This window comes from Mustela nigripes, chromosome 3 (genome assembly GCF_022355385.1).
Source record: "Mustela nigripes isolate SB6536 chromosome 3, MUSNIG.SB6536, whole genome shotgun sequence".
Taxonomy (NCBI): Eukaryota; Metazoa; Chordata; class Mammalia; order Carnivora; family Mustelidae; genus Mustela; species Mustela nigripes.
The window spans coordinates 122,273,531-122,287,843 of record NC_081559.1 but is presented as its reverse complement, the minus strand read 5'-3'; the positions used below and the strand labels follow the sequence as shown (position 1 = coordinate 122,287,843).

The window sequence follows — 14,313 nt, the reverse complement described above, 5'->3', positions numbered from 1 at the left end:
CATGATCCCAGGGTCCTGGGATCAAGCCCCGAATCGGGCTCTCTGCTCAGCAGGGAACCTGCTTCCTCCTCTCTCTCTGCCTACCTCTCTGCCTACTTGTGATCTCTCTCTGTCAAATAAGTAAATAAAATCTTAAAAAAAAAAACTCCTTGGTAAACACATCTGCTATATAATGCAACTTCATTATATTTGGTATCCCTATGTTGATTACATGGTTAATATTATTAACAGAGGACTTTCAACATTTTGATCCTTATTTAAAATCTTTAGTACAAAACTATTAGCCTAGGGTTGCCTGGGTTCCTGTCAGTTAAGTGTCTGCCTTCAGCTCAGGTCATGATTCCAGGGTCCTTGGATCAAGTCCCACATTGGACTCCTTGCTCAGCGGGAAGCCTGCTTTTCCTTCTGCCTGCCACTCCCCTCCTTTTGCACTCTCTCTCTCTCTCCTCTCTCTCTCTCTCTCTGATGGATAAATAAATAAAATCTTTAAAAAAAAAACTATTAGCCTCTATTAGTCATATATACACCATCAAGTCCTGAGGTCAATGGTTAATTTTTCTACTTAGAGTGTCATTTCAAGCTTTATCACTTAGGGGATTACTGTAAGACACAGAACTCTCAAGGTCCCTTAAAATTACTAGAAGATTCTAGAACAGTAGTAAAATTACATTCATGTTAACAGACTGACACATGTACAGTTTTTCCGCAATACATAACTAAAAAACATGTAAAATATGAGTCAAAATATAATTTCTAATATAATGAATGCAAATGCTGGTTAGCAGAATGGACATAATGTTTGCATCTCAGTGGCCACTTAACCAATACAAGGCTTTATGAATATAATAATATTAGCATTAACCCTTGCCACACAGTACAAACATTTTGGGGACATAAAGGTTTGTTAACTTGGTATACGTATTAGTGTTTATCCATCTCATTCAGATCAGCTTTAAAATGTAAATACATTAATAATGATTTCAGGTTGATTTGAAGAATATCTAATGAAAAAGCTAGCCTCAAAAGACTTAAAAAGAAATTTGAGAACCAATATGCAAAATTAGTAAAAAAAAAAAAAAAAGAAAAAGAAAAAGGATAATTAATAGTAATCAATCATCAGGAAAATGATTATTTAAACCATATATTTAAATTATTGACAGGAAAAAGCATTTGGGGCTAAAGTTACTTATGTTTGTTTCTTTATAAATCAAAGCATAATATAATGCCTGTTCCTATACTCACTTTAAATATTTTTGATCAGTAGTTTAAACTCAATAAGAAAATACTAAAAATGTGTAAGGCAGATAATCTTGAGACAGAAATAGATCATTTCAGATGATTAGAAGATAAAAAGCAGCAAAAACATTTACCATTTTCTTCCTCTTGTATTTTAGGTTGATGATTTATTTGCATTTCTGCAAAAATAAAAGTGAAGTGAGTTAATAATAGATCTGTCTGATGACAAGGAGAAAAAGAAGTGTGAGTTAACTCTTTAATGGTAGCATGGGGCACTTGGGTGGCTCAGATGGTTAAGTGCCTGCCTTCGGCTCAGGTCATGGACCTCAGGACCCTGGGACTGAGCTGCATCAGTCTTCCTGCTCACAGTGAGCTCCCTACTCAGCAGGGAGTCTGTATCTCCCTCTGCTCCTCCCCACTCACACTTGTACTCTCTCTCTCTCTCAAATAAATAAATAAGATTTTTTTTTTTTAAATCTCTAATGGTTGCCAATCCTTAGGCTTATTTTTAATCTGCAGTAGGGCATATGATGCTGCCAAGACACATCTTTACATGTGGTTTTATTTTCACTGTGAGGAATAATGATAAATCTGATGCAAAGGGTAAACTATCAAAAGGAACATTCTGGGGACAATGGGGGAATGTTCCATGACACCCAGTTGTATTGAAACCATCTTGTAATATTCCACTGTGTGTGTGGGTATGTATGTATATATACATACCACATCTTCTTTATCTATTCATCAGTTAATGGACTCTTGGCTCTTGGGCTGTTTCCATAAAGAGAGAGAGAGACAAACCAAGACCATAGACTCTTGACTACAGAGAACAAACTGATGGTTACCAGAGAGGTGGTGGCTAGGGAGGATGGGTTAAGTAGATGGGGCTATTAAGTGGTGGGGATTAAGGAGTACACTTGCTATGATGAGCAAGCACTGATGTATGGAAATGTTGAATCACTATTACTGTACACCTGAAACCACTGCATGTTAATTAAATGGAACTTAAATAAAACCTTTAAAAAATCATCTTGTATTTTCTGAAGATTTCATTAGTCCTCACCTTCAAGATAAAGTTCAATTTCTGAATGAATTGTGCCCTGAGACATAAAGGGAAGCCATCTGAAGAAAAGAAAGAAAAAAGAGAGAAGAAAAAAGAAGAGAAAATTAATTTTTGTTTTTCTCAATTTTTACAATAAGCTCAATTCTGCACTAATTTTGAACATTAAAAGGTAACTATAAAAATAGCTTTTTATAAAGTCAAGTAATCCAATCTGCTGTGAACTCATGATTGTGGTAGGAATATCATAACTGTGGCTTGAAGAATAAAACGCATAAACTATTAAACCTGTTAACGATCTACCTCTCCAGGTTTATCAGTCTTCAGTCACTAATGTTCATAAATGCACCTGGGCCTCCAGCAAAGCACTGCCCTACCAAACTGTAATGAAGGCAAAGGTTGGCCCTAAGACTTTGAGCCTAATACCCCGGCTAGGCTAGTAAGTGTCGCCCACCCACTGGCACAGAAAAAGAAGTTCCCTCATTTTAATACATCCTCTACAGAGGTCTTTATCTTGCTTTCACATGACTTCCTTTAATATCTCTTCCTCAGTGTCTCCAAAAATAGTGGTACTACCTTAAAACTTGATGAAAATATTACCAGTTTGGAAAATGTGCTAATGCTAAGTAATAGCTCATCCTGGAAGTTTCCCTCTAAATCAGCCAAACTTCTGTGTTAGAAGCTCCATGTTGTAGAAAAAGCCAAGACTGAACTCAGAAAACCAATGTTATCACTTTCAGCTCTGGGATATTACCCACTTGAAGCTTCATTTTCTTGACTAACTTATCTCCTCACAGAGCTGCTGTATAGTTGAAATGAATAGTCAGGGGGTACATAAATGTTACTATTATATCACAATAACTACAGTTATTATTATCCCACATTTAAACACACTTCTATTCCTTCCTTCCATCCATCCATCCATCCATTCAATAAGCATTTAGAAAATGCCTTCTGTGTTCCAGGCCCTTTGCTAAGTGCTAGGGATACAGGAAGACCAGAAGAGACAGGAGGAGCTGAAGGAGCTTTCAGTATAAAATGAGGAACAAGATGTGTAAGGGTATAAATGTAGAGTTGTAGGTGATGCAAGAAATATTTATAGATACTGTAGGAACAGAAAAAGAGACTGACCAACTTTGAATGGCAAGAATGAGGAAGGACAAAGGAATAAGGAACAAACAAATGTCAACAAAGAGGTGATATTTGATCCAAAGTTTGGACAGTAGGTATAGAGACGTCTGACGGGCAAATGAGAGATTCGGAAGGGCAACGCAGGGACAAAAAATAGCATTGACAAGGGTACAGAGATGATGTTTTACATGGCTGAAGCACAGGAGCCTGCTGGGAAAGACTTGGGGGCGGGGGGGTGGGGGGCCGTGTGAGGGACGTTGAAGGGTAGGTCACTGGATCTGAGAATGTCAAGTGACTCAGAGGTGGAGATATGGGACTTACCCCACCACAATGGCCTTGAACTCACCAGGTGATGTTAACAGGTGAGGTATAAAGGTGACCTATGTCAGCTCATGCTGTTCTACTCAGTTCTCAGGACAGTTCATCTCTCCATTTTTCAAAAGCTTTGAGAGATCCCATTTCCTTCTAACCACTTCCACCATGCTTTGTTAGTGTGCCTTAGAGAGGTAGGCCTTGAACAGTAAGGTTTGTACCAGAGGACCTGCCTTTTGTCCTAACTGACTGGGGCAGATATGGATACTTGATCCATGCTTGGTCAATCAGTCTTAATATCTTTACATAAGAGATATAGAAACTGTGATCAGATGGCACTGCTCATGGAGACTTCACAGTACTTCTATTGTTAAGACCAGATGGTATCTTGGAGCGCAAATCTAGCTACAAGCCAAATATATGGGAGAGAAAAGCCTGTGTACAAAGAGAAGAAGCTGGTGTACAACATGATGAATAGAGAGTTTCAATAAAGAGACACCTTCAAAATCCAAAAGGAGTGACTGGCTCTTAATGACTCTCTAGTTTATAATGTCTAGCTTTATTTCATTTTTTTTTAAGATTTTATTTATTTATTTGACAGACAGAGATCACAAGGAGGCAGAGAGGCAGGCAGAGAGAGAGGAGGAAGCAGGTTCCCTGCCGAACAGAGAACCCGATGTGGGGCTCAATCCCAGGACCCTGGTACCATGACCTGAGCCGAAGGCAGAGGCTTTAACCCACTGAGCCACCCAGGCGCCCCTGTCTAGCTTTATTTCTTAAAGCTGGTTTCTAAAAGAGTCACCTTCAAAGTCACCTTTTAACATTAACCTTGGTGAACTCCTCATCCTTGCAATCAAACCAGAATTCATTGAATGGTCAATTGAAATTTTAAAAATCATATGCTCATCTTGTCTTTTGTTTAGTCCATTTATGGAAGTTTCCTTCTATGGTTTCTCTTTTTTTAGAAGATACTGGTCTAATACAGGGTTGTGGCCCTGAAAGCCACTGAGACTTCTGAGTATTGGATACCTACTAAAAATAACTCCCTCTATATTGCTCCAGGTTCAGAATTCTTAATGTGAAATCATCAAGACAAGTTGGTAAACTCTCAATTCCAGAGTGGCCATAATTTCTATGAAATTTTTTGAAAATAGTTTTATTGTGCCATTAGATATTTATTCATGAACCATTTCTAATTAATAGAACAGGATAGATCTTAGTTGCTGTAGATGATAGTTATTTGTAGCATACGATATTTTTTGCTGTATATATGCCTCTACTTCCCTGCCTAAGTCTGTATCCACACCCTTCCTTTAATTTCTATCCCAGAATGAGCTGCAAAAGAAAGTGAATCAGCCGAGACTAGTTATTGAGGATTGAGAACCATGGTTTTGCATGAGAACATGAAAATTCCCCCAGATCCAGTGAAGAGATGAAAAGTATTAGAGCAGTACAGCTTGAGAGAAGCATGGTGATATTAAAGAAATAGAATAAAAAGTAAGCAGGAGGAGCCTGCTCGCTCAAGATCACTGTACACATTATGCAGCCACCAGTAGAAACGTGGTTCAAAACCCCAGATCATCAAGGGGTTCCCTTTCACTGAGCTAACTAGGAAATACAAACATAGGAACAAAGTAAATTTGCTCTTATCTTTTAAGGTTAAAGTAGACAATCACAGAATGTATTTAAATGACTTTGACCTCGAATATATGGGCTGCTTTTGGTGGGGAAGGGGCCTAAAAAGGTGATAGAGGTTTTATGTCATCCGAGATACATTTTAGATAAGGCATTCACTCATTCACATTAAAAATGGAGAGTTAGAGAGAAGAAGGGAGTTGGGGGAAATTGGAAGGGGGGTGAACCATGAGAGACTATGGACTCTGAAAAACAATCTGAGGGGTTTGAAGAGGCGGGGGGTGGGAGGTTGGGGTACCAGGTGGTGGGTATTATAGAGGGCACGGATTGCATGGAGCACTGGGTGTGGTGCAAAAATAATGAATACCATTATGCTGAAAATAAATAAAAAATAAATTTTAAAAAATGGGAGAAGAAATACTAAATGCTGGAATGAAGGTTCTATGTCTCCACCCCCACCCCCCAAAATGAGCAACACTCATCCTTGCGCCTCATTCTGTCAGTTTCTACCATCACTACTTGTCACTTCCATACTGAGGAATGGCTCAAACTGACAAAAAGAGCCCAGAAATCTGCAGCAGCACAAATACATGCTCAGAATAGCAAGAAATGATTAATAGTGGCCTCTTTTAGGGGAAAAAAAATAAGTAAAGTTAGATGATTGCTCACTGTCTCATGATAATTTTTATTATTTTCTCCCTATAAAAGTAGTATTTTACATTTCTGTATTTTATCAAAATTGCAAGATCCTTTCTTATCTATATTAGTCATCATTCCCCCCTTATTTCCAGGAAAAGGAAAATAAAATCACTTATCTATAAGCTGAATTATTTTCAAAATGAAGAAATACATGAACAATTTTTACCAATACCCCTGAGCATGTTATAGAGGGATCTCATGTAAAGATGAGGTGACCTCTAAGGTTTCTCCCATTGCTCTTTATTAGTCTTTCCTCCTGCTCTTCCTCTCCCATTCCCTTGCTGCCACTTCTGCTTTCCTTCCTTCATTCCTTCTTTAAGTATTGGCCAAGTCTGTACTTGGAACAAGAAACCATGCTGGATGATAAAAACAAATGTATGAGACCTACTTTTAAAAAGTTTATCACCTAGTTCGTACATGAGAAAAACACATTCATGAACAATGACAGTGGATGACATGGTGTGGTGAGTAGTGCATAAAGGTCTAGGTAACGCACTAGAGAATTTTAAAGAGAGTAAAGATAACTCACTTCTAGTTAGGCAAGCAGAGACACCTTCATGGCATGGATAGCATCTTACCCTGGGCCTTGGAGGCTAAGTATTTCACTAAAGAGAAGAAAGAATAAAAGGCTAAGACGTGTGAGGTAAGACAGTTTAATGCTCCTGGAGAAAGTCTAGGGAAGGGAGCAAAATATACCTTATTAGGGAGAATTGGAAGAGAAGCCTAAAAGATTCATGGGGACATAGGAAGGATCAACTCATTTTATACATAGCACCACAAACCTACACCTTACACACAGCTGGCCTGGGTGGAACACTTACTTGTCCATTATGGTAATGCCAAAGAAGATTGCTGTTTCCACTAGGCTGCCCTGGTTCCTTTCCTGACCCTCTTCATAAATTAAGTCCTGCTCTGTATATGACTTAGTTTATGATTTATTCACAAATTTGCCAATATAGCACACACTTCCTGAGCACCTACAACATTTTACTAACAGTTTGTCCTGTGGACCCTGATAATCTTGGTTTCCACCTTCTAAGGGCGTGGACTTTCATAGGTGATCTCCTTAGAATAAACACCAGAGCTAGCATAAAGCAGTTAAGTAAGTAAAATGCTTTGTGAATAAGAACAATGGAATAGTAGAGAGGTGATCATTAGCCTTGCTTTGGTTAAGAATCTCTTGCATCAGATGCAGCCCTGCCAGCGCCTGAAGCCACAGAAAGAAAACCAAGGAAATGCACCCCTTTCTGCCAGTGAAGGCAGTAAAGCCCTTGCTGTGGCTGATCAGCCAGTAACTTCAGTTTTTCAAGACTGAGATATCCTGAGGCAAATAAACCATTTATTGGCATAAAAACCACTGGAATATTGGACTTTCTTTTCAACCTGTCCTCATTCTAAGAATGAGCTCTTTTTATTGTATTAATACTTCAAATTAATATTTTTTAAGATTTTATTTATTTCTTTGATACACAGAAATCACAAGTAGGCAGAGAGGCAGGCAGAGAGAGAGGGGGAAGCAGGCTCCCTACTGAGCAGAGAGCCCAATGCAGGGCTAGAGCCCAATGCAGGGCTAGAGCCCAATGCAGGGCTCGATCCCAGGACTCTGAGACCATGACCTGAAATGAAGGCAGACGCTTAACCCACTAAGCCACCCAGGCACCCCAATACTTCAAATGCTTCAAATTAATATTAAGTGGTAATTTTGTTTATATATTTCTTAGTGAGACTAAGACATCTTTAAACCTTTTAGATTCCATGTTCTGATTCCAAATCCTTCTTTTAATGTTATCTCCCTTAGTGCTTATGGTGTCTTCATTAATATATACCCTTCGGTTCAGCTGAATACACATGTAATTTTAAGCTATTGTATTCTGGGATACACGGTGGGTAGAGGGTAAAAGTAGAAATATGAGACATCAACCTGACCTTGAGGAACATCTTGTGAGACCTGGGAAAAGTCAGAAAGACATACATAAACACAGTAACAGGTAATAAGAGCTGAGTTAACATTATGTGCTTTGGTAAAGCTGAGGAAGGAACTGTTGGCCCCTCCTGAAGGTTTAGGAACACCTCCCTAGCAGAGGGGACACAGCCTCTTGTTAGTTCACCAGTCAGCAGAGTGAAAGCCAAACTTCTGGCACTGGGAGAGGATCTGGAGTTGGGCGAACTCCCAAGAGGAGAGCACCAGTGGAAAGGAGCACTGAGGGCTGACCTGGAGCAGAGAAGAGCAAAGTTTACCTCAGGCTGTGTAAGGCTGGCTTCAGCTGCCAAGGGTGCTATCTCAAGGGTGTGAGGAAGGTCTCTTACCTGCTCTGCTCAGACGCCTACCTCATGTGCCTATGGAGCTCACACTCATTTTAATGGAGCATCAGACCCTCTTTTCAACAATTAGGAGCATGTTGAGGATTATGAAATGGTGAGCATGTGATGAAGTTCTAGAACCTAGGTGAGGTTCGGTGGGCTGAGGTCCAGAGCTGATGACCAAGAAAGAATTCTTGAGACATCTTTGGTGCAAAATGGTGGTTTATAAAAGCACGGGGACAGGACCCGTGGGCAGGAAGAGCTGCTGCCCTGGGTTGTGAGGGATGGCAGGTTGTGTACCTTGTAGTTGGGGGAAGGTGAGGGGAAGGGAGGTTTCAACGGAGTTTTCATATGCTAAAGAGGGCCTACAAGGGGCCAGGATGTCTGAGGCCTACTGGAGGCCTTGCCCTTGCGGCTGGATCAGTGTTGTCTTTAGACCAGCCATTAACAGTAGGATAGTTGGGAGACTTTTTGGTGGGATGTCACAATCCTGCTATCAATCGTCTTTGTTAGTGAGATTTAGGACATTTGTAAGCCAAGGGAGACTCCTGTCTAGCAGGATTGTGAGCTCTGTAAGTTAACTATTTGCTTATTGTTCATGGCAGTCAGGGCTGCCTGAGGGATGCTACACAGAGGACTGAGGGGGAGCGGATGGAGGGGGGGTACAAGGCGCCAGCTTTTGCTTTGTCTTCAGCCAGCCTCCTGCTCCCTCATCACATGGACCTCCCCTGGAGGTGGCATTCCACGTATAAAAAGTACCTAGGATTTGCTGATAGTCTATTCTATCCAAAGTGGAGACTTTTAAAAGTCTTCATTCTTCCACTTTTACACAGAAGAAATCATCTCAACCTTTCTCAAAAAAAAAAGTAAAGTATATTGAATAGAAATGAGGCTGGAATAGTTTAAAGGTATTAGTTGCAATATCAGCTCTGAGGAACACTATGTAGCATCTTGTCCTTCTTCTGTAGGATAATATGCCTCAGGGTTGCTCTACCTATCTAACCACAATTTGGTTTAGAGAGGACAAAGCAGGTCATGCTGTTCTGCCTTGACAAGTCAAGTTAGATAGTTTTTTAAAATATCATTTATTTGTATTTAACTTTTCCATTTCTCATCCATAAATCACCTTCTATTTAGAAGTGCCTTTAGGTGGATCTTTATTTCAAATAAGCTGCTCCCACAGGCTAATGCCAATTTCATTTCCCAAACCAGTCAGGAATAATGGAAGGTAACATTGAGAGGTTCTTGGTCCTCCTTGTCCTCAGACTGAGGAACTTTGCCATTAACTATCTGTGAATCTAGACCCTCCTGGGTCAGGTGGGTTAACAAATATATTCGTAAATGACATTGTGTCCTTTAAAAGGTAGGTGCTCAGTGATTTCCTTATTAAAAGTCTACACACACATATACACACACGTGTACACAACATGCACAAGTTTGGTAACATACAGAAAAGTCTAGAAATCTCTAATTTAATGCCAATAAACCTTGCAGTACCTTGAGAGATCCCCTTAAATAGTGTACTGAATTAAACAGTATCCCCCCAACATTCATGTTCACACAGAATCTCAGAATGTGAGCTTCTTTAGAAAAGAGGCTCTTTGCAGGTGTAAAGTGGGGTGAGCCTAGTCTAAGGACTAGTGTTGATATAAGAAGAGACACAGACACATGAATGAAGGAAAAGCACAGCCACGGGACAGCAGAGGCAGACTCTGGAGTGATGCAGTTGCACCCTGAAGCACACTAAAGACTGCAGGCAACCATCCAACCACCAGACGTTCTAGACGAGACAGGGCAACATCGTTCCCCCAGAAACTTGAGAGGGAGCACGACCTTGCTGATACCCGAATTTCAGACTTCTGGCCTCCAGAACCAGGAGAGAATAAATTTCTCTTTGTTTTAAGCCACCAAGCTCATGGTGATTTGTTATGGCAGTTGTAGGAAGCTAATGCAAACAGTAAAAAGAATATTTACTTCAATTCATAGTGGAATGCTTGCCTGCTTTAAGGACAAATTTTGTTTGCTCCAAACCTCGAGTAGCCAAACTTTATGTATAAATGGTAGAAATTCAGTGGTGTGTATTCCATCTATATTAAACGTACAAAGAGCAGAAAAATAAAATCTTCAGGTATAGAAATAAAATAAAACCATAAGGATGTGGGTGTTGAATTAAAGAGGAGAAAAGAAAAAAAGAAAAGGCTATGTGAATCCTCACAGGAAGCATCTGTGATGCACAAAAGCATCCTCTTCCTGTAGCGGTGCTTTATATTTCACTTTTTCCCACTTAACTTATAAAAGGAATGAACACTTGGTGGTCTTTCTCTCTGTCCTAATTCAGCTGCGCTGTAAATTCCTGCCCCATAAGGAAGCATCAAGGAGCATACTGAGGTTTTCTTTTCTTTTCCCCTATGATGTATATACTTGAGGATTTCTGCTGCCTACACCCCAGAACTCATTAGCTGTCATGAATGCACCCAGCACCCCACCTTGGCCAGCTCCCCGTCAGGTCTGAGAAGAGGATAGGCAGTACAGAAGGAGGTCCGTTGGGCTCCTGTGTGCAGCATGGTTTTCCTTTCCTATCAGAGTGGCCATCCAGACTCAACACCTGCCTTACTTACAATAAGTTGTCCTTGACCTTTCACATGCAGAGAGAAGGCGCTGATAGCACAGAAGCAACCACAGACAGCTTCTGAGTGGTCTTCTGTTGTAGAGAGGAACCTGCTGTGCCCGAGTTCTATTCCTGGGGCCACTACTCTTCTGCTTCTTTAAGATTACGAAGGCAGGATCTGCCTCATCTCTTAATGCCACGGATAGGAAGGAATGATTTTTGCAACCTATTTTCCTCATCAGGGTATTGTGTGAATGAGCATTGCTTCCCATTTCTTCAGGACCTATTACTACATGCAGATCATCAAATATTAACATTTGCTATGTTAGGACACTGCATATCTGTTATATTACTTCTGGTCACTTAAATGCATTTTGTAATCAAAATGTTTCACTCTCAGTCTATTGAAACTAAAGTAAGCCATCACTTAATGTTTCTTCTTTCCTGACAAGGCACATTGGCTTAGTGCGGACATGAACAAAGGTAGTGCAGGGAGTGGTGGTGGAGGCAGTGGGGGTAATGGTGAGTAGGGGTTGGGCAGCACCAATGTTATGGTAGGTACATGTCGGCGTGAACAGGGTAATGAATAAAGCTAAAGAATCCCGAGAAGATTTCACATTTTAAAAAAATCAGCCATATTAATGTGACAAAAAATATCAGAACCTAAGAACTTATGAAGAAAACCCTTGATGAATCACTTCTTAGCTCCTCCCCTCAGCCCCAAACTGTGCTGTGGGTGGGAGAGGCGGGGAGGGGAAGCCCAGTCCTCTTTAGCAGGACTTGTCCCTTAGCTAATGGGGGTTCTGTGTTATACTCAGTTCAGAGAAAGCACTGGGAGAAGGAAAAGTATTTCCAGTTGGGCCAGTTAAGTCATGCTAGCAGCAGAATTTGAATGAGAATTTAAAGAAAAAACAGTAGAGTAAGGAAGGGCATTCTTGATTGACGATTAGCACACTCCAACAGACAGAAGCAAATGGAACAGAACTTGTTCTGGCAATAATAGATGGTCTAATTTCAGTAAGACCTTGTGAGAGGACAATTAAAAAACAAATTGGAAGGGGGTAATGGAGTCAAGGACTTCAATGGAAAGATCATAGATTATTTTTGGTTTATGGTGTGCAATAGAGATTAATGAAGACTTTTTGAACAGGGAAATGATGCAATTAAGATACTGCCTTAGGAACAAGGCACTATTTTCCCCACATGTTTTTCTTGAAAATATTTAGGACAAAACTATACAACAAAATACTACTAAAGAATTTATTCTTTAAAAAGAGTAAAAGAAGAATGAAAGAGAAGATTAGGTAAAATCATAATGATGTTTACAAATGTCAAGAGGTCGATTAGCTAGACACTGGCCCTCTTAGCACAGAGTCAAATTATTTAGAGAGTAGTGAGCACAGAAGGAGTGAAGAAGGAGGAATCGAGACAGTCCAGAGACGACCACAGTAATCCTGCAGAGAACAGAACTGGAATAAGGAGGTGAGAACAGGAAAGAAGGGATGAGTTAAACAGGTGCTCTGTAAAGGAATTGACTCAATTTAAGGGCTAACAATGTAGAAAAGAGGGAAGAGCCCACTGTTGTTGCCACTACTTCTAGTCACTGTCACAGCCCAGTTATCTCTGACCGGTAGTAGTTTTTAGTGCCATGCCTTTAGGATTTTTAGTTGAATTGATTCATTATGTTCAAAACTCTATTTTTTGTTTAGTAATTAAAGTTTGTAATTGCTTTGACGTCTCCAAATCTATATGACTGCATTTTCCAGTGCCATTTTTGGTTTTTTTTTGTGGGGGGTTTTTTTTTTTTGGTGTTTTGTTTTTTTGTTTGTTTGTTTGTTTGTTTGGGGGAGGTGCCTCATTTCCTGTTGATTATCTGTTTGGAAAGAAGGCTGAAGGGCCCCAACATTGAGGATTCAAAATTTCAAAATAGAGCTCCATGTCCACAATAGGTCGCATTTTTGTGTGGAACCCTGTTCTAATTCAATCCTATTCTTGGATCTGGACCCTATCCTTTTCCCTGGGGTGAGAACCAAGCATCGATAAGCATTACTGCCAAGCTGGCTGAAGCTGGGACCTTCCTGAGAGGAGTCTCAGCAAGTTTCTGGAGAGCAAGGCTTAAACCTGGAGGCAATAGGCCCAAGTCGGAAATGGTTCCCAAAGGATGGGGAATGGGAGGATAAGACTGATGGTGTTTAAGAGTACACACCTGCAAGGTGTAGTAAATAGACTATAGAGATCTAATGCAGAGTGTAATGAATATAGACCATATTGTACTATAATTATATAGTATAAAAGTTGCTATGAAGGTAATCATATCATAAGATATGAGTGTATCAAAATAACACTTTGTATACCTTAAATTTTATACATTGTTGTTCGTTATGGAGCTCAAGGGAAAGTCCAAGTTATCTAGATTTTAACCTTTGTCTTTCTTTAGTTCTATTCTGAGATTTCTTGCTAAAATCCTTCTTGTTTAATTCCCTTATAAAATTGTTATAACTATAAGTATTATAATTTTAACTATAATTTCAAGTAATGTAAAGAAACCAATATTTAAACAAATACTCCCATGACTGATGTAAAACTGTCCAGTATTAAACATCTGATCCTAGGGGCACCTGGGTGGCTCAGTGGGTTAACCTCTGTCTTCGGCTCAGGTCATGATCTCAGGGTCTGGAATCAAGCCCCACATTGGGCTTTCTGCTCAGCAGGGAGGCTGCTTCCCCCTCTCTCTCTGTTTGTCTCTCTGCCTACTTCTGATCTCTCTCTGTCAAATAAATAAATAAAATCTAAAAAAAAATAAAACCTGATCCTATTGTGATATATAGCACATTAAAATAATATGAAATTATAAATTTTCTTTACAATACTTAGCAATAGATTATTTATTCAAACAATCAATGAGTGGAGCTGATGTGGAATACTTAGTAAATGACAAAAAAAAATGTATCTAAAACACACACACACTCACACACACACACGCATTATCCATGTTGCAACACACTCTGAAGTACCACAGGGGCCAGCACTACCTTTCACAGGTGAAGACAGACTCCGATGCAGTCCCAGGTTCTCTGACCACAACCTTCTCACAGTACCAATACTGGGATTCCTCACTGGCCTCGCAGTGCAACAGCACCTTCTGCAGTTTTCCAAGTGACACTGTTTCCACTTGAAATGTATCAGTCTGGTGCAGAGACAAACCCCACAGAAATAATAGGAGTACAGCACATGACAAATGCAGGCAATAATAATACCTCAAGACTGCCAAAAGCAGCCCAATACTTTAAAAGAAATAATGTTACTACCATTAACATCAAAAGGAATAAGA

The 14,313-nt window shown here is 39.9% G+C and overlaps 1 protein-coding gene across 1 annotated transcript in view; it reads right to left on the bottom strand.

Annotated features, from left to right (window-relative positions):
* The window catches only part of LOC132014534 (lipoxygenase homology domain-containing protein 1-like), a 159,371-nt gene that overhangs the window by 10,746 nt on the left and 134,312 nt on the right, over positions 1–14,313 (bottom strand). Inside the window, 2 exon segments of the mRNA XM_059395506.1 lie at positions 2,300–2,358; positions 14,015–14,169. Of these exon segments, the coding sequence (XP_059251489.1) occupies positions 2,300–2,358; positions 14,015–14,169 (214 nt within the window).